The following is a 20,888-nucleotide window of genomic DNA, read 5'->3' as shown; positions in this document are numbered from 1 at the left end:
AGGTAATTCCTCTACTGACGCGGGGGATCACATGGTAAAATTGGACATGAAAGATGCATACTTTCATTTTTCAATGTTGCAGGCACACAGGAAATACCTAAGGTTCATGATAAAGGACAGACACTATCAGTTCAAGGTCCTTCCTTTCGGTATTGCCTCAGCCCCAAGGGTATTTATAAAGGTACTGGCAGTTTCAGCAGCACACCTGCGCAGGCAATCCATCACAGTTTATCCTTACCTCGATGACTGGCTCATAACAGGGGACTCCTACGGAACATGCCTGTCAAACACTCAAAAGACGATAGACCTCTTATTCAGTCTAGGATTCTCCATAAACTAGAAGAAATCCAGCCTAGACCCCAGCCAAGTCAAGTAGTTTCTGGGCGCTCTAATTCAGACAGAAGACGGCCTTGTCTTCCCCTCCAACGAGAGTGTTCAAAACATGCTGTTTCAGATCCCTCAGTAATGTAGCCAGTCGAGAGGTGACTGTACGCAAGGCCATGCTACTGTTAGGGAGGATGACATCCTCCATTTACTTGGTTCCTCACGCACGTTTGCGCATCCACCCCATGCAAGAGTGGCTCAACAGCCAGTGGTGTCAGGTCAGCGGATAATGGGACGATCTAGTGGTTGTCTCGGCAGCCCTCGTTATCTCTCTGCAGTGGTGGTCGAGGGAAAACCTTGAAAGGGAAAACCTTCACCACCCCCGCAGTAGAAGCCACTCTCACGACGGTCTCATCTCTCAGGGGGTGAGGGGCTCACCACCTTCAACAGACGGCGCACAGCGTTTGGTCCCCAGCAATAGCATCCAACCACATAAATCTGTTGGAGCTGTTAGCGGTATTCAAGGCACTGAAGGCCTTTCAGCCATAGTTGCTGGGAAAGACACTACAGATCCTCACAGACGGCACCACAGCCATGTACTACCTGAACCAGCATGGGGGCACTCACTCTCCAGAGCTGTTCAAACTGTCACAGAACATTTGGAAATGGGTTCGCAAACACAAGATGTTTCTATTGTCTCAACACGTTCCAGGGGAACTCAGAGACTTCCCATTGCCCTTAGAGTACGAATGGCGACTACACAAAGACACGGTCTCCAATGTTTTCCCAGACTGGGACTACCCAAAGATCGACTTGTTCGCAACCCTGGAGAACTCACAATGCCCAGATTACGCCTACAGGTACCCACAGAACCGGTCCAAGGGGAACGGTCTCTGGATAACATGGTCAGGGAAATTGGTTTACGCTTTTCCCCTGACTCCCCTACTCAACAAGATTGTGCACAAGATGCACCAGGAGCGAGTCACCATGATATTGGTGGCCCCGATGTGGGCACGGCTACCCTGATTCTCCCATCTGATGGAGATGTCTCTCTCTCCTCCAATGAAACTGCCTTGCCCTATAACATGCTATCTCAGGACAAGGGGGAAATACTTCATCCATGCCTGCAGACTCTCAATTTAGCGGCCTGGCTCCTGAGGTCATAGAGTTCAGGCATCTCCAACTTCCTCCGGGATGCATGGCTATACTTAGGGAAACAAGAACGCCTAACACCAGACATTGCTATTCCAATAAATGGAAACACTATGTTATCTGGTGCAATTCCAAGACCGTCAATCCCATTGACTGTTCTCCCACTCATATTGTTATACCTGACTCACTTACTAGACTCAGGTCTGGTTTTTAATTCCCTAAAGGTTCACTTAGCTGCACTCTCAGCCTATACCACGTCCCATCAGAAGGTGTTGTGGTGGAGGATCCCAGTTATTATAGCTTTCATGGAAGGGGTTAAGAGAATGAATCCCCCATTTCTAACCTGGCTCCCAGATGGGACCTAAATGTGGTATTAAATAGACTTATGGGGTCTCCTTTTGAACCTATGCATTAGGCAAGTCTCAAAGCTCTTACTTACAAGACTGCCTTCCTAGTGGCAGTCACTTCGATAAGGAGAGTCAGTGAACTACAGGCCCTTTCAATTCTAGACCCTTTTGTCACAATTCACAGAGCTAAATTGGTTCTGCGCACTCACCCTCGGTTTGCGCCCAAATTTATTTCTACGTTCCATGTGAACCAGTCAATAGAACTACCAATTTTCTTCCAGAACCCCACTAATGTGGCGGAAAGAAGCCTACACACATTGGATGTGCGCTGGGCAGTCATGTACTACTTGGAAAGAACTAAACCACTATTGAAGACGAACCCGTTTTTCGTTTCAGTGGCAGGTGGTAGAGAAGGGGATCCTGTCTCTAAATCAGCCATCTCAAGGTGGAATGTCAGTTGCATCACACTCTGCTACACTCTTGCCAAGAGAGATCTGCCCTTCAAGCCTAGAGCACACTCTACTCGGGGCACTGGGGCTTCCATAGCATTAATTGCAAATGTTCCTCTTGAGTCCATTTGCAAAGCGGCAACCTGGAGTTCTTTACCCACCTTTAAAAAACATTATTTCCTAGACACTCACTCTAGGTCTGATTCTCAGGTGGGACAAGCAGTACTAAGACACCTTTTCACTGCTGTTCCTTATCCCACCTCCAACTGCGGGTACTGCTCGATAGTCTATGCACAGCATGTGATTCTAAGCAGATTAACAAGCATCAGATGACATGCGTTACTTACCGTAATAGCATTTCTGATGGTTGTATCTGCTTAGATTCATATGCGCCCACCCTTCCTCCCCTCTCGGATGGTAGGAACATAGACATCTTACTACTTCTTCTGTCTTTTCCGTACTCTCGCGATAGTCATAAGGCTCGCTCGCGGCAGAAAAACAATCGGAGGGACCTCGATGCGCGAGGGATTTTGGGTACACTACATGTCATGTTAGGGTTAGTGTTACAGGCATGCCCATGTCGACGTCCCCTTTCGACCCTCGAAAGAGAAAGACAAGATGCAGTACTCTGTGGTTACCAGTATTTGTAGAGCATGTCAATCTAAGCAGATAAAACCAACAGAAATGCTATTACGGTAAGTAATGCATGACTGACACACACACCTCCCGCCCCCCCCGCCCCCAGGTAGGTCCCCACAAATGTATTTATTTGTTGGTAATTTGTAATGCGCCTATACACAAGTGTTTCGAGGTGCAACACGGCAAGAGGAGGGGGGGAACAGGGAGGATAAACATGAAGTGATCCTAATAGGCCATGTAGCATTCAGATCATGCAAGTGCAGTAACAGGAAGTACAGAGGGTAGGTGAGGGGTGGAGAAGTGCCAGAACAGGGTGGAAGGACCATGAGAAGGAGAGTGCCAGTCGAGGCCAGGTGGATGGGGCCAGCGGAAGGCATAGAGTGGAGTGCAGGAGAAGTGGTCCACATGCTAAGTGAGAGGTAAGTGGCTGGAATGGATCCAAGGGTGCAGGCCAGACAGGCGGGAGGTTAGGGGCCCGAGAGGGCAAATGCAAAAATAGAGGGGAGGGGGGGGTCGCTGACCACGGGAGTTCATCAGCGGAGCCATGTGCATGGATAGACCGGGCAAGGGGGGCAGGGGAGTTACCTGGTGCTCTTTATTACTCTGAGCAATCAGACATCCAGACGGGGACATTAGCAGGGTAGGGGGAGAGGGAAGGAGGAAGAGAAAAGGAAAGTCTTGAGGAGATTCCAGAACTTAAGGAGATCAGGCTCAAGTCTGAGAGGAGGCAATTTCAGAGGGAGGCACCTGCCTCCACTCTCTGCTTGGAAAAGCATCTGATCTGCAGAGAGTTGGTGCTAGTGAACCGAAGGGCTCTAGCAGGGAGGTATGTAGGGAGGGAGCATTGTATGTAGTGGGGTTATAGGCCCCAGAAAGCTTTGTGAATGATGTAGAGGGTCTTGAGCTTGATCCTCGCAGCAACCGGCAGCCAGTGGATCGATTTTAGGGATTGAGAGATATGGTCCCTGGACTTGAGGCCAAGGATAAGTCTCGCTGTCCTATTCTGGATTAGTAGAAGTGTGCGAAGGGAGGAGGTAGGCAGATTGAGGAAGAGACTGTTGCAGTAGTTCATCCTGGAGAGGACCAGAGCTCTGGAGACAGAGTTTCTAGGGGATGTTGAGGAAAGGGAGAATACCTCTGAAAAGGGCAGCTTAATCTGGGCCTTCTTGGCAAGGTCTATGATGTGAGGAGAGACAAGGAAAGAGGAGTCGAAGATGACACCAGGGTTTTTTGCCTCGCAGGATGGTCAGTGGAGGGGGCCCATGGAGGGTGGCCAGAGTGTTGGAGGGAAAGAGGGAGCAGGGGTCCCGATGAGAAGGATCTCTGCCTGACTGGCATTAAGGCAGAGATCATTGGAACCCACCATGCCTGAATAGCAGACAGGCAATCGGAAATGAAAGAGGAAGAGGAGGAGAGATGTGTGTTATCTGCTCAACACTGGGCATTAGGAGAGAAGGCATAGATAAAATGAGCTAGAGGGGCAAGGTAGATGTTGAAAAGCCAAGGCGAGAGGATAGAGCCCTGAGGGACAACACAGGTGGACAGTGAAATGGAGCAGAGAAAAGGGCCCATTTAAACCTGGGAAGGTCGGTCAGAAAGGAAGGTGGTCAGCCAGGTCTGTGATACCAAGGGTATCGCAGAGCCGATTTATAAGGGTGGCATGATTGACCATATCAAAGGCAGAGGAACGGTCAAGAAGGATGAGAACGGAAGGAGAATTGGAATAGAGATTAGAGAGCACGTCTTCACGGGTATTCAGGAAAGCAGTTTCCGTGCCTCTGACAGCTCTGAAGCCAGACTTGTGGTCATGGAGACAACAAACGGATTCAGTGTGGTGGATAAACTGGGAGATGGCCAGCTTCTCCCAGTTTGCCCAGGAAAGGGGTAGTGGGCAGTAGTTAGCCTGACAGGAGGGGTCGGCATAAGGCTTTTTAAGGAGAGGGTGCATGAGGAGTAATGGTAAGGATTCAATGGCAAAGGAGTGATTGCAGAAATCAGCTGAGGCTGGAGCAAGGGAGACAATGTTGTCCTTGATAGTTCTGGAGGAACAGGGGAGCACCTGTTTGGATGAGAGTTTCATAGAGCGGTCTTGTCTAGAGACCTAATCAGGTGATATAGGAGAGAAAGGGGGGAGTTGGAGTGGAGGGGAGAGACGTGCGAGGGAGGCCTAAGAGCGTGTGAGGGTGAAGGGAGTGGTGTAGAGGAGAGTGAAGATAGGATGTCCTGAATATTAATAATGAAGTGAGTCTAGTGCAGTGCAGAGAACCAGCGAAGGCAGAATAGAAATGGAGACTATAATAGGATTGCCGAGTTCCTTGCAGGTTTTGAAAAAGTTCTGCTGCGTTGTTGGTGGCCCCAGAGATGAGGACTTGGATATAGGCCCTCTCCTTTGAGCAGATGGAAAGTCTGTATTGCCTGTGGAGCAGGCGGCAGACCAGTTTGTCAGAGGATGTGCTTGAGGCCTGCCATTCCGCTCAGCAGCTCTGCACTTGCATTTCAGAGAGGCCAGGTCGGAGTCATACCAGGTCATACCAGGTGTTCCGCTTGAAGGCAGGCTTCATGCAGATCAAGACAGGGGAAAGGATGTCCACAGTGTTGGAGATGGAGAGTTGAAGGTTAGTAAGGGCTGTGTCATAGTGAGAGTCAGTGACAGGAGTGGGAAGGGACATGAAGGTGGCTGCAAAAGCAGCAACTGAGCAGACAGGAGAGCATGATCAGACCAGGAGAGAGTAGTGAGAGGGTTGGAGATGGGGATGTCTGCTGAGATGAGAGCATCCAAGGTGTGTCTGGCTGAGTGCATTATACCGAAGGGAAGAATGGAGAGGAAACAGTCACAGAGGTTGCAGAATAGTCCAGAGGCTGCATCAGGGGAGTCGAGGTGAATATTGTAGTCTATGAGGAGGAGAAACTTGGAGGTGCAGGCCAGCAGAGAAGTGGAGTCAGACCACTCTAAGAGGCAGTCTTTGCCAGGGGGGCTGTAGGTGGTGGCCAGAGTCAGCTAGAGGATTGGAGAGACTCAAAGCCTGCAGATGAGGCATTCAAAGGAGGAGTAGGACTGAGTCGGTATGATAGTAGCAGGGACTCATGCAGAGTTAGGTCTGGGTTTAGAGAGGATCTTGTAGCCCTCCAGGAGGAGAGCTGCCCGTGAACCACGTCTCGGTGAGAGTGAGGATTTTGAGGTCGAGGTCTTCAAGGAGGTGGCAGATATCAGAGGAGTGCAGAGCAAGAGTTTAGGATAGCTAAGTGGAGCTGGTTGCCACTTTTTGAGGGTCTTCCGAGGAGGGGTACAGGGGTACAGGATTGTGGTACGCCTCTCTGTGTACCATAGCTCTTTCTCCCCGATGCTGCAGACTGGGTTAAATAAACAATGGAGTTGAATGTCTCACGACCCAACATAAAGTCTCATTTTTCTGACTACCCCCCTGACTTGGGACACTTTACAATATAAACTGGAAAATGAGAACTGTGTCTCCTTCCCTCTTCCCAGAGGAACTAGCTTTTCCTGCTCTTCTAGTTGATGAAACATTAATTTCTTCCCTGCAGTAAGAGCTGACCCAGTACTATGCAGAGGGTCAACAATGGCACAATTCACACCTCACTAGCACCAGGTTGTGCACAACGTGTCTCTGACAACAGCCATGTGTAACTGTATACTAATACCACAGCTTCCTGTACATTGAAAATAAATTGAATGGATAAAAAAGAAATGTAAAAAACAGTATCTCCCCCGCCCCCTTTTTCACCACGTTCCCATTTCCATTTTACACGTCATGATAGGCAGTCCTGGCTCTCTGTTCACTTGTAATCAACCTGGCCTTACCTAAGTTTATAATGTGCACTTCAGTGCCTGTCTGATCTGCTGTAGATAACTATGCATGCCGGACAACTGGAACGAACACACACACACACACACACACACACTCACACACACTCACACTCACACTATTCTTGCTGAAAGAGCCTCTGTATTTTGCACGGTTTGGTTAGCACAACATTTTACCTCCCAATCATTGAAACAGATGTCAAGCACAACCTTTTTGATAATATGCTAATGAATGAGTAGGAACTAATATGAAGACTGTCACGGAAGGGAAGCTGGAGGATGAGGGAGATTCTTGTTCTAGATTAATTTGTACAGGTTTCCTTCTATAATCTAAATATAACGAAGATACATAATACATATGCACACCATACAGTGGTGACACTTAAAAGTCCTAAACAGGGTAAGACCATTTCTAACACAGCCAGGAGGGCGGCTACCAAAGACCAAGATATATTTTAGTAAGACAGTAGTCCCAAAAAGGAATTTTACACTCCAAGGAGGAAAATGGTAGCAACATAGAGTAATATAAAGTATTTCCTAGGCAGAGGTATTGTACAGGAGAGCGAGATATCCAACGACGGGCCCATAGGTCAGTGCTCACCCTATAGTACCAGTAAGACAAGATAGCTGCACCACGTGAGGAATGGGGGTGCAGGATTCACTTACTCCAACACGACTCAATAAAGAGGACTCACTAATTTGGCAAAGGGAAGTCTGTTTAATGATAAGTACATCAAACGGGGAAACAAATGGGAATCCTCGTCGTTGCGATCACCTGTCTCGCTCCAACTTCCTCGAACTTCAACCAAACAGCAATAGTTATAGGCAAAACTCATCATCACTGACGTCTAACTCTACAAATTCGTCATGCAATATAATTGGTTAGGAAAGGTAACTATAGGGTTATACCTGTATATGGTAACAGAGCATGCGGATTGGATAACTCTTATCGGGTGGGGGTCACACGTGATAGACGTCACTACAACTACGACGTTCTATTGGTTCTACTTACTATCTATAGGACCCTAGATTACATGGTCCATTGTGATTGGGCAGGTTACACCCCTAGACATAAATCCCCATTTTAATTAGCAGCATGCAGAATGGACACCCAGGTGCCTGGTGTCCCAAGATTCACTCTGCCATCAATCAGTATCTTAGGGCTGTGTGTCAATTAGTTGGCTGGGCATGGCCGCAAAACTGTAGCCTCTTATCAGGAATAGTTATGGCATCCTCGGGTTCTGGATGACATCAGGCGGTGAGACCTCTTCGCGCCTGATCGGTCACGTGTTAGTTCACCATGAATCTGCTTCAGTTTCCAGCTTTTAGTGTATTTAATTCTGCTTCGGCCCTGCCACCTGCATGGGCCTCCCTTATCTTGACCTTCATGGGGCAGGCTGGTATGCTCTGAAGTTTCGATTCCTGTTAGATGACGCTCTCCTCCCTTTCTTTGGTTGACCTCGATTTCCCCGGCATGAGCCGCTCTTTATTGAGTTTCGATTCCGCTCATTCTCCTGACTTTGGCCGGGATATGAAACCTGGCCTGTTAGGCCTCTGGCCGCCTGGGCATACTTCTGCTTTTCCAAAATGGAGTCGCACTTGTATAGCGTGACTTATTGAGGTAGATATATGGTTGTCGCTTGCCTCTCTATTCTTCTACTAAGCATTGCAAGCCGTTTCATTTTCTTAGTTTTTTCCGTTCCAAGCCTATTTACACACGTTTAACTGGTTGGTTACTTTCATCTTGTATCGTAGCATTGTTTCCTTATGTTTTAACATCATCTCTTCGTTCGTGACTCTTGAATCTGGTTTTGAGCCTGCACGCCTTTGCGTGTTACCTTCGTTCATGTGCGAGTATACTCAGGACCTCGTGTCATTACCATTTGCCTTCCATCAAGGCTCTTTGTGTCTCCTCATGGACAGTCTGTAAATACTAATTGTTTCGTATCAGCGGCTAGTATGGCTGTCTGATAGGGTATTGTGCTGCCCAGGGTTGTCTGGTTATGGGCACTTCAACGGGTACGGATCTTCTTAGGTACACTGGGCAGAGTCCCAGTGCGGCTCTCTGTTGGTTGATTTGTTCCTCATATGTCACGTACCTTGGCGAGTACTTGCTTGGTACTTCAAAATGGGGGGCAGGGGTGCAGGCCATGTCTGGGACCTACTCTACACTCCCCCCTCTGGTCGGTTCATCGACCACTTCTGCCATTTCTTTTGTGTTTATTTCCTTAGTTTCTTCAGCGTCTTGCTCATCGTCTTCAGGGTTTGTACATGATGGTGCGAATGTGTGCGCCTTTGGAGTCTATATTTTTATCACACCCTTCAAACTTCCTGCTGTTTTTACGTGTTCATCCTTTATCCATGTCGTTAGCTGGCATTGTCCGTTTGGACTGCAGGAGATCCATTTCCCTTCATACCTTCTCCGTTTCTTAGGATATATGAACTTTGTTCCTTCTGGTGCAAAATCATGGCTTTAACAAAGTCTTTTATTTCCTCATCAGTCAGGTCTCTGGGCTTCCATCCTGGTTCGATATCGACTATTATTTTCATCCCAATGGCTTTCTTTGCAGTTTTCTGGCACTGTGTGACGATTACCTTGATAACACAGAATCCTAGCAGTACCATTGCTAGTAAGGCTCCCAAGAACTTGAATATGTCTGCCATCCATTGTGGGGCCCACGAGAATAGGTCTCCAAACCAGCTGTCATCGTCCACTTTGTCAGTCTCATCGATCATCTGGTTTTTCAGGTTTGTCAACATACCTATGGGTCAGGGTTCCACTTTCCTCATCGTGCAATGGTATAAATGTGCAACACGATTCTCCGATTTTTGCGCAAACACCTCCATCCATTGCTGTGATCATGTCGAGTATATATCTATTCTGGAGGGTCATCAATCTGATTGCTCTCAGTTCTTCCTTGATTGCGTTGAACCCCTTAATAGTAGTTTTGATTGTCTGCAGTAACTCCCATCTGGTTATCTGCAACCACTTGGCATTCACTCCAATTTGGATGTGTGGCAAGAGCATCGTGGTGAACACTGTTGAGGTGAGGCTGAACAGCCTGTGTTCATATGGGATTGCATGAAATGCCTCTTCTGATTTGGCTAAAAAGTAGTTTTCTGTCATCATCCTGGATACCAGTTCCACAGATCTCCTTCTCCTTAGATGTGCATCTGCTTTCGGGAAACTGTCCAAATCCAGGTCGTTTTTTGGGATCACTAGTGCAGGAACGTGGACGTTCACCAGTGTGCATATGCCTCCCCAGTTTTTCGGAAGTCTTATGTATGCCTTGGATCCACATGCCCAGTAATGGTCCATGATGACTGCGGTTCCTTGTGTCATTCCTGGGGCTTCAAAGATTCGACCGCAGTTTTGATTCTCTCCCATCTTTCTTGTGCCGTTACTTCTGAAGCATAGTTTCGGGCTTTCCAGTGGTACTATTTGCAGGGGTCCTCCTCCATCTTCGACCCATGTTAGCAGCTTTACCAACTTTGGCCATAGAGGTTTGCATAACCTCTGCGAATTCTCTATTGCTTCTCGGCAGGCTCCAAGGACCATCCAAGCTCAGCAGATTACTACTCCTTCTTCCCACCCATCTGGGGAAACCACTGTTCCCCAAATCTGCATTTGGCCTCTGTTCTTCCACATTTGTGCCTCTTCCGCAGTTTTTCCTTGACCGTTCAGTCTTGGGTTTATTTCCTATCGTATTCCTTATCCTTTGATGTCAGGATTCTAGTATCTGATCACGTGATTCTTGGTGTGCGCCCTGTCTCTTGTTTTAATCTCCTGGATGTAGCCATCTTCATCTGCGTAATCCTTTTCAGTGGCCCATATCAGTGAGGCGTCCTTGCCCATAAATTGTCCTCTAGTGTTGCACATTGATACGTGTGACATACAGTGTGCTATAGGGACATCAATTTCCACAGCTACAAAAATCTTAGATTTTCCCATGCTGTATGGTAGGAGTGCACAGATAAAGTATTCCCCTCCTGATTGCCTTTGTCCTATTTCCTTCATGTGCTGATACCATATGTTATTTCCGAGATGGGCTGTGCTGTCCAGGTAATCGTTGAGTTCATTGTTATCTTCATGCGGGCTTCTCTTGATTCTCAACGTTTTTCTGTAGTTTGCTATGACTGTCTCTAAATGCGTCTGTGCTGCTTTTCTTCTCTGGGCATCTCGGTGGAGCAGGCTGTCTTGGCTGCATCACTGTGGTAGGAGAAGGTCTTGTGTTTCCTTTCCTTCCCTTCTGTAGTCTGTCATATACTTCCTCTAACCACCATTGGCTCACCAACCTCCCAACGCGTGGCAGTGTTGTAGGCCTAAGGCTTGTTCCTTGCGTTGGAGCTGGTGTGCTTGCTGTTATAGTCTCTACAGTTCTGTTTTTCAGCTCCTCGTGCAGTTTTTTTGCTATGACTATGACTGGGAACAAATAATCTATCAGCATTTGTGTTTTCTCTGTGAATTCCTTTGTGGCTAGTTCTGTTCTTTTGAGGGATTTTTCTATGCCCTCTCTCGTTGGTTTCTCACTTGGTTCTCCTCGGTTGCTTCCACTATTTTCTGGGATTGATTGTTCTGCAGGCAGTCTCTCCTTCTCTGCTGCCTTTGTTGGAGGCCCCGTAGCCATTGACACTTGCCCTTGTCTGTGTGCATCCTGTGTGTGGGTGTGTGCAGTGGTCAGTGCTATATTTTCATTCACTCCGTGCTGACCCTGTCTCCAGCCTTTTTCTTCATTCATTATCTCAAGTGTGTATGAATCACTGCTAATTACATTCAATTTTAGTCCATTACCTTTACCATCAACTTTTCTTGGGACTGGGATAACTATATAAGGTCTGGGTGCTTCTGTGGGACCCAGGCGTTCATTATCTGGCGGGTGCACTGAAATTGGGACGCTTCGTGCACCGATTAAAAAATGCAGTTCGAATAGTCAAGGATAAAAACACAATGATAATTACTAAGCATACACACATGATAGACTTGTAGGACATCTGGCAGCATTTCCTCCCAGGGAAGCGGGGGCGCCCCTCTGCTGGTGGTAGAACTAAGTTACTGTTCCGGGCCCCCATTTCGACAAGTCCATAGTCAATTATTTATTCCTTTACTTTGCTCTGATCTTGTAGCAAGAGTTCATTAATTCTAAAGTGACAAGTGCTTTCCAAGTGTCCTCTTGCGGGCGCTGACGGTAGTCTCTGGGTACGGAGTACAGTTCCTTTGCTATACTATGGAAAAAGGTTAGGCTAACATCTTTGGCACTTCACATTCATTATGCGTATCTATAGTAGGCGAGGTCCCAGTGCACACCTCGAATTTGCTTTGGTCCTGAGGACATGCTGGAACCTGTTCAATGCGAAGGAATGAAAAGATGGAACTGCTAAAAATCACACAAAAATAGAATGTTGTAATAATAAAAACAAAAATAAAAATAAAAGTAAACATGGAAAAATAAGAATAAAAATAAGGAAAATAGAGAAAATAGAAAAGGCGAAAGGAAAAATAAAATGGTGTAGTTTTCATTTCTGCTCTTCTCGATCTATCCCTCGGTGGAAAGTAAGGCACTGTGTCTCTTTCTCTCGATCTGTTCCACGGCGGAAAGTCTCACTGGAATCTCCTAAAGTATTCTCGCTGGAAAGTAGATAGCTCCACCTGGAGCATAATTCCATGGAGGAGTGTGCCCATGTGTGGGGTATTGGCTGGATCTCTAAGGAAGGTGATGACGTCAACATCTGCAGGTGTTCCCACCATTTCTGGATAGTCTGTGACTAGTCTGAATAGGACATTGTGTGCCAGCTGGGTGTCCTCGGGTGATGGGGACATTTGTCCTGTTTTGCAGGGTTCTGGTCACAGCTTTTCTTTTGATTCGCACAGTCTTTGCACCTTCCCGTTGCGTGGATTGCCACGAGGAAATTTATTTTAGTCCCCAGCTGGTTTAGTTGTTCAGTATTTCTTGGGTCTCTGACGAATGTGTGTGTATCAGTTGTTCTCCCGACGAGTCCCGGACATTTCTCAATTATTCGAAAGAACAAGGTGAAGGTGAGCTCTTCAATGTCTGCTGATAGTGGAAGCATTGGTGTCCTTTTCACTGTGCTCGGGCAGTTCGGTGAAAAATTCTGCAATGACAGTCAGCAGCTGCCAGATCACCTTTTTGTTCGTGGGATCTTGAATAAGGTCTGTGACACTGGTTTCTCTCCCTATGAGCGATGGGTATGATATGACCACCAGCTGAAAGTAGGTGAGCAAATCCCACGTGAGATTTCTGCTGGGAGCTACCATGCGCTCGGTGAACAAAGTCTTGATAGTGGTTGCTTCAATATACTGTGTCGAGTTCTCAGAAATGTCTTTATTTGTAGTTCATCAGTGTCTTAGTTTTTATAATACTTTGTGTGTCATGTTGTCAACGTTGTTGTGGCTCTATCTTTACCCTGAAACTGTGATGAACAGAGTGTCCATATTATTGTCCTTTATCCCCTCTTTTCTTAGAGGAAGTGTCTTATTCAAAAAGCCACAATTTTAAAACCAGCGTTCTTTTATCTTGACTTGACTGCTCATGTGCCCTTCTTCCTCGACATAGATCTTGTCTGCACGTGCTGAGGTTCTTCCCCATTGTCTGTGGTTTCTTCGCAGTTGGATGCAGCTGGAGGGCTCTCTCCTATATAAGGCTTAATGTCATTCAGGAAGAGCCATGCCCTTCTGCCCTGGACTTTGACGGCTGAAGGAGTGCAGTCCTCCATGATGAAAGGGCCATTGAATCGTGGCTTGTCCCACCTCTTCCTTGTAAAGTTCCTTATAAGAACAGAGTCAGCAGGGAACACGAGGGGTGCACATAAACTTTGTGTGGTGTCTGTTTCAGCACTTCCTGTCGTGTTTTGTGCTGCGCTGCACCCTTTTCTTCGTCGCTGCAGCTGGCCTGAAATGACAGAGATGCTGGATGTCATACAGTTCAGGTAATCCTGCATCTCTGTCCCCAAGACCTCCTTAGTTAGCTGGGCATCACATCTAGCTCTATCTCGGGGGGTAAGAGGGGTTCTCATTCTGCTTCCTGTCACTATCTTGTGCGCCGTGAGATGATGGTCGGAGCCTGGTTTGTTCCGTAATGCGTACAATGCCAGTGGTAGACCGTGCAGCCATCCCTTTTTTAATGTGAGCTTCAACTTGGCTATCCTATCCTTTAACAGGCCGTTGAGCCGCTCACATATGCCATTCCCCTCCGGATGATACGCAGATGAGAACTTGTGCTTTATACCAAGCAACAAGCTGATCTGCTCGAACACTGAGTTGACAAAGTGAGCCCCATTGTCTGACCTCATTACCTCACATACTCCCTATTTAGGAAACACCTCCCTCACCAGAGATTTTGCAGCACAGGTAGAGTCTGGGTGTGTGCAGGGACCTGCTTCTATCCATCTAGAGAATGGACACACCACAACAATTAAATATCTGTACCCGTTGCATACTTGGATCATGTCGACGTAGTCAATATGCAACTGCTGGAATGGTCCATTTGGCCGGGGGATAACTCCTCTCACTACTTTTAATGTGTGCCCAGCGGTGAACTGCTGGAAGATAATGCAGTTCACCATGAAAAATGCAACATGCTCTGCTAAGTTCGGTGTAAACCAGTCTTCTGCGAGCTTTGCAGCGAGATTTTCTTTTGTCATGTGTATAGGGTAGTGTAACTGCTCCAATGCTACCTTCAGTAGGGCGACAGGCATTACTGGTTTACCAGTGCTGTCTTGCCTCCACAAACCGTCAGAGGGGCTTAAGGAACACCCTCGATGCTTCCAGAAATTCTTCTCCTCCTGAGGTGCCTCCCCTTGGAGTTCCATTAGTTGTGTCTGCCCCATGTTACTATAGGCCTCGAGGTGTGGCTCGTGCCATCATCATACGCTCATGGGTACGTGCCACCTCCACGTCCATGATTGGTTCAGTCTTGGATGCCATACGCTTGGCTTCCGTGTCCGCTTCATGATTTCCACTTGACACGAAATCCGTCCCTTTGGTATGGGCGGCGCATTTCACGACCGCTATGCCCACTGTGAACTGTAGCGCTTTTAGCAACCTGTCCAACAAGGCTGCATGTTGCACTGGCGTGCCGTCCGCTCGGAGGTAGCCCCTCCTTTTCCAGCGTGCTAGACCTACATGCACGCTTGACGTCACGTAGGCGGAGTCACTGTATACCGTTACTTCCTGGTCTACATGATTCTCAATGGCAAGTATCAGCGCCAATAATTCTGCAGCTTGCGCAGAATAGTGAGATGGTATTTGTGTACTGACGAGTACCTGGAACTCTCCGTTTGCCATGTGCTTCATTACGGCAAAGCCTGTATATCTTTGTTTGTCTTCTTGGTCGATTCTCAAAGACCCGTCAGTAAAGACGATTTCACCACCTGCCAGGGCATTTTCCTTTACCCTGGGGATTTCATCATAGAATTCCACATAATTCGCACAGTCATGTATCTGTTCTCAATCAGTGACTGGCTCAGCTACGAACGTAGCTGGATTTACCGTTTTACATCAAACTATTTTGATTGATGGGTTAGAGATAATCACCTCATAGGCGGATGCTCTCTGAGATGTCAGTGTGCCCTTTGGCTTCTCTAGTATGGCGAACAGCGAGTGCTCAACATATAATGTCATGGAGCACCCCATCACAATGGATGACGCCTTTTCTATAGCGAACACGGCAGCAGCTAGATTTTGTTTGCATGGGAAGTGGCCCTTCATGACCGGGTCCAGACTCCTGCTGTGATATGCTAGGGACTTGTACCCCAGCGAGGATCGCTGCGCGAGCTCTGCCGTCATAAAATTGCCATCGGTGTGCGAGAACAGGTAGAATTTCTCTGCATAATTAGGAATCCCGAGACTGGGGCCTTACAAATTGCCCCCTTGAGTTCTGCAAACCCCTTTTCCATTGCCTCGGTCCATTCGATTTTTTTCCCTTGACGCCTGGGCCTACTTTAGGGCCTGAAGCAGGGGCTTGGTATACAAGCTGTAGTCGAAGACCCATGCTCTGACGTAGTTGCACAGGCCTAAGAAGCTTTGCATTTGTTTTATCGTGAGCAGTTTAGCTGTGTTCATGATAGCTTCAGCCCTTTCTGGGGTTACCTTTTTCCCCTCATGTGAGATTAGCTGGCCTATCTACAGTACCTCTTGTTGACAGTATTGTATTTTTTCCTGATCAACCTTATATCCTTTCTCAGCTGCAGATCAGAATGTCATCTACATACTGCAACACGACACTGTCTTCTGCAATATTGCTTAGGTCCATCTGCAGGCCTCTATTGAAAATGGATGGTGACTCACAGTATCCCTGTGGCAACCTCGTGCTTTTCAGGCGCATTTGTCTGAAAGTAAACAATGTCAGGTCTTGTGAGTCACAGTGCAACGGGATTGAAAAAAATGTGTTTTTCAAGTCAATCACCGTGAAATATTTTGCCTCAGTAGGTATGTTACATAGGATTGTAGATGGGTTTGGGACTAAAGGGAACTCTGCTTCAACAATATCGTTTAAGGCTCTTAAATCTTGGATTAAATGCCAAGATCCTCCCTTCGATTTCTTGACAGGGTAAATCACCATGTTACACAGCGATTCTGACGTCACTAGGATGCCCTGCTCCATCATGGCGGAAATTGTCTTTGCGATCCCTTCATCTGCCTCTCTGGACATAGGATATTGTCGTGCTCTTGGTAAAATTGCTCCTGGTTTCAGTTTAATTTTCACTTCACCTGCCCCCTTCAGGAGGCCTACGTCATACGGCCCTGTAGTCCATACTGTGATAGGCACTTGGGCCATGTCATCTTCGAAGTATTCTGGCTGTATCAGTGCCAGCATCATTCTCTGTGGTACCTCTCGTTTGATCATTTTGAACCAAAATGAGAGACTCACTTCCACCCTTGTCTCTTCTTCGAACAGATCGTCATCGGTGACATCAGTCACTCGATACCCTTCTTCGATGGCGATAACCGCACACCATTGTCTGCCTTCGTCATCATATCCTTCGACCAATGCTACTTTCCCTCGCACCGCGGCAGATTGTATCATTAAAGGAAATACTTGTCCCTCCTCTTCGTGCATAGGTATTGTGGGTCTGAATAGAAACTCATCAGGTGTCCTCATAGTTCTACCTGCGAGGTCTGGCAATCCCGCCATGAGCACCTGCACGCCATATGCGAAGACTTCTGGCTCTAATGGTATAGCTCTCATGGCTATTCATCCTGAGTATGCTCGAATCATCTCGCACACGTTCGAATAATGCATTCCTGGAGTGGAGCACACTATACCATTCTCGGTAAATGAGATTGTCATATTCAATTTTGTCATCAAGTCCCGACCCAGGATATTTACTGGGGTCTGACGAGAATACAATAAGGGCAATTCATTTTGCGCTCTCCTACAGAGACTGGGACCGCGTCTGTAAAGGGAACTCTACTGTGAGCTCCCGTGAAACTCTGAGTATCTATGGCCTCGTCGGACAAGGAAAACTTGCCTTCTCGTATGCACAAGCGCGTCGCACCCGTGTCAACTAAGAAGGAATATTCTTTACCTCCTATGACGACATTAACCCTAGGTTCCCTATTAGGGTCTGGTGTCACTGATAGTATAGAGTGCATCAGAGTCCCCCGTGAGCTGTCCTATTTCATATATAGGTTTGGCCCACTGTATACTTAAGGATTTCCCCCATTTCCAGGGTTGACTCCCCCTCCGGAGTTAGTGCCCTGATACATTTGTGGCGGTGCCTGCTGAGATTGTCACTGTGGCAAGTTCCCCATGTTCAGGGGTTGGGCCACGTGCTGTGCACCTTGCTGCAAGCCTGGCGCCTGCTGCTGCACGATGTGATTTTGCGCACTGCCCTGTTGTGGGACGGCAGGCTGATTCATCATGCCTGTTCCCATTCCTTGGCCATTTTGCCACATGCCTTGGCTTCTGCACACGCGTGCCACGTGTCCTGTCATTCCACACAGCCAACAAACTGGCGGTGGTCGGGCCATTTGTCCATCTAGCGTAGCTGGACTGCCCATCTGAGCGTTTTGAAATCCACCTCGGTTGGTCTGAAAACCTCCCTGGTTACCTCGAAGCAGTCCTTGGTTACCTCGAAACCCTCCCTGATTACTCTGCCATCCTTTTCCTCTGAAGCCTCTACCCCTCGGGTAGAATCCCGCGCTACCCTGATTATTCTGGGATGGGTTAGTCGCTTGTTGCGCGCTTGGTTCAGCTGGGCTTGTCAGCATCGCTCCCTCGAGAGCGTACTTTGAAAGTTTCTTTTGCACCAGCTTCGCCTCCTCACCCTTATGAGTTGCCTCCTTTTTTTGGTTCTTTTCTTGTAACAATCTACAGTAGTGTGTAATTGTCAACTGTATTTCGGCCCATGGTTTAGCTTCTATTCCTACCAATTTCTTGAGCTGTTTTTGCACCGGTTCAGGCAACCCTTGGCACAATATATGGTAGAATAGAGGGATAGATTTCGCCCAAGACTCGTGCGTTTCGAGTACCCACGCCTCTTGAACATTCTGGATATAAATCAACGGATCCTCTGACTCTTTCATTTTCCAGGTCATTATAGCTCCCATATCGGAAGTGTCTGGATATAGTGTTTGTAGCGCTTTCCACACTGCGGCTTTACAATTATTAAATGGTGCTCCGTCATGGGAAGTGTTAATTATGGTAACCCTAGGGTATCCAGCTCGTTTCCATACATTGTCTGCCCTTTCACCAAGTATTGCGAACAGGAGGCCCTTAATGTCCCCTATAACTAAGGTGACTCCCCCTGTCATTTTTTCTAACTCATGTATCCACTTCCCAGCTCCCGATGTCAGCATTGGAAGCTTATTTTTCAGGTTCTCTCGATCCATGTGTGGCCATGCAATATATTGTGGTCTTTCTCCCCCTTTTTCTAGCAGCGGGAATTGGAATGCGCAGTATTCCTTTTCTTTCCCTATAGCTCTCCTGTCTACCGCTGGGGTGGCATTCCCACCTTGCCTGCTCCTATTTCAAATACTCTGAATGCCATTTTGCTCCTACTTCAAAGTAGTTTAAATGTCTCAGAACCTGATAGTGTAAAGTACTATAGTATATTTCTGTGTGATATTGATTGCCTCCTTCTAGTGAATGTTTTCTAACTGACTGTGTAATAAATTAAGAAGTGTTTTACCAAGAAACCTTGAGTATAAGTGTCTATCTGAATACTTGTAATTATAGACCTCTGTGTAACACCCTTACAAGCTCACATCCCCTCTTGAGACGAGCCTGGCTGCTCAGTTCGCTACCAAAAACTGTGTGGTACAGACTTATACCAAAGGTTGTTTTTTCTTACACCTGTAGTCCTAGTTGTATGTAGTGGTCCCATAGGGTACTGCATACAAACTTTGCCTAACACAGGGATTAAGCACTGGGAGTTTCGGGAACCCCCCTTACTTCCTGCCCCTGCTAGACATACTGGAGTCAGAGGCGGGCTTCACTTGTGAATCCCGCCAAAGACGAAGCGAACAAAGGGACGAAACCTGGTTTGGCGCACAGAGTGAATCTCAAGAAGGACCTTCCCAGCAAGAAATGCCAAAAAAGAAGACCAGGGCAATTTTGACAAAATGGGCACCCATGGGTGCTTTATTGCAGCTGCGAACGCAGCCCGCGGTAAAAAATCCCAATGGTAGTTAAAAGTAAACCACTGCCACCAGCCATTAATTGTAGAGAGGGTAACATAAAAAATGTTACATGAGAAACTAGACAAAGGGGATACTAAGTAACCTCTCCAGCACCCTATTCTAAGATAGTGTGTGCTGGGTCTAGAAAGTTGCAAATGGTAAGTAAAGTCAATTTCACTTCACTGCTCTTGGAAACAGTAGTTTATCCACGAGAAGGTATTTAAACCTTTAGGAAATCTAAGAGACTTCCCTGTGCCACTGCACTGAAGGTGCTGTGTGTCACAATGCAAAGATGATGCCTATGGAGTTTGTCAGACTCCAAAACCAAAAAGAAACTCAGAAAACACATAGAATTAAAAGTACAAAGTCAAAAAAGTTCAGCAAAAGAGCTGGGGGGTCTCTAAGGTGGGAGGAATTAAGTACTAAACTGAAAATCCTCCCTAACAAATGTTCTTTTCTTTCTTGTTGCGCAGAACCAGAAGACTCATCGATTATTTAGTGACAAAGACTGTTTGAATGATTTACTTCTGAAGTAGATCTGTTGTTTTACCTACTTTCTTCTTATTATCCTAGGTCTAAATACCATCAGTGTGCCATCCTACTGCAGCGATGTAGTCTGTGCTGATTATCACATCATCAGTGGACATCATGATGGCAAAATACGTTTCTGGGATAGCAGGTAACGGTCGTTTGCCAGTAACGGAGACAACAGTACATTTGTAAATAACATTCTCTAACAGTGTTTAAGCTGCTTTAAACTTTGCATAACTACTTGTAATTATACTTGGATAACATCTCAGTGCATTACAGGTGTGGGTGGCAAGCATGGTTAGTTTTACACTAATTAATGTTGACATGAGAGTATTGCTATTGGATTGGATGCCATTTGCGAAGACTCATGCCGATGTAAAATGACACAATACGATTTATTTTGTTTGAACCAAGCAAGATAAGGATCAGGATAAGCAACACTCTGAGGTCTTTCCAAAACATTTAGGACTGTGGTCCTCAGTACTTCTACCCGCCATTTATTTTCCAGGGCCCTCCTCAGCGGAAAACAATCTGTGATTTGCAGTGTACCAATCTTAAATCATGTCGGTGTCTTTCATGATCTCCCAGATCATCCGTCAGTCCTCTCAGATGCCCTTCCATGTGCCCCTACCTGGTGCACCCTTAAGTCTTTCGGCAGGGGCTGGACAAAACACTGCTGTTTGGACACCTCGGTCCTTGCACCTTTCACATCTGGTTGGTTTAAGTAGGTTTGGTTCCCAACTTGGCCTTTGCTAGGGTCTCCACCATATCAAGAAGCGTCCTACGGCTCAAGATCTTAGGGGTGTCCCCTCTTCTGCTCCGTTGTCAGCCTTTGAAGAATGAACTTCCCCCAACTCCGACTTTCCCTCCTTTTCCTCCTCCTCACCTGAAGATTGGTCTTGAATTGACGATATCTGAGGTCTTCTAGCGCAGTAATCATTTTCCTTTTTCCGTCTTTCTTTTTTTTCTGGGCAAACTTCTTT

At 46.9% G+C, this 20,888-nt stretch overlaps 1 protein-coding gene across 2 annotated transcripts in view; it reads left to right on the top strand.

Moving 5' to 3' along the window:
- The window catches only part of ATG16L2 (autophagy related 16 like 2), a 920,492-nt gene that overhangs the window by 616,231 nt on the left and 283,373 nt on the right, over positions 1-20,888 (top strand). For both annotated transcript variants that reach the window (XM_069640243.1, XM_069640244.1), the window contains exon 14: positions 19,948-20,053. In XM_069640243.1, coding sequence (XP_069496344.1) covers positions 19,948-20,053 — 106 coding nt within the window. The remainder of the gene's footprint in view (positions 1-19,947; positions 20,054-20,888) is intronic.

The sequence above is a fragment of the Ambystoma mexicanum genome, chromosome 7q (genome assembly GCF_040938575.1).
Source record: "Ambystoma mexicanum isolate Mex_15411 chromosome 7q, UKY_AmexF1_1, whole genome shotgun sequence".
Lineage (NCBI taxonomy): Eukaryota > Metazoa > Chordata > Amphibia > Caudata > Ambystomatidae > Ambystoma > Ambystoma mexicanum.
The sequence above is the reverse complement of the archived record's forward strand: the minus strand, read 5'-3'. Positions and strand labels throughout refer to the sequence as shown.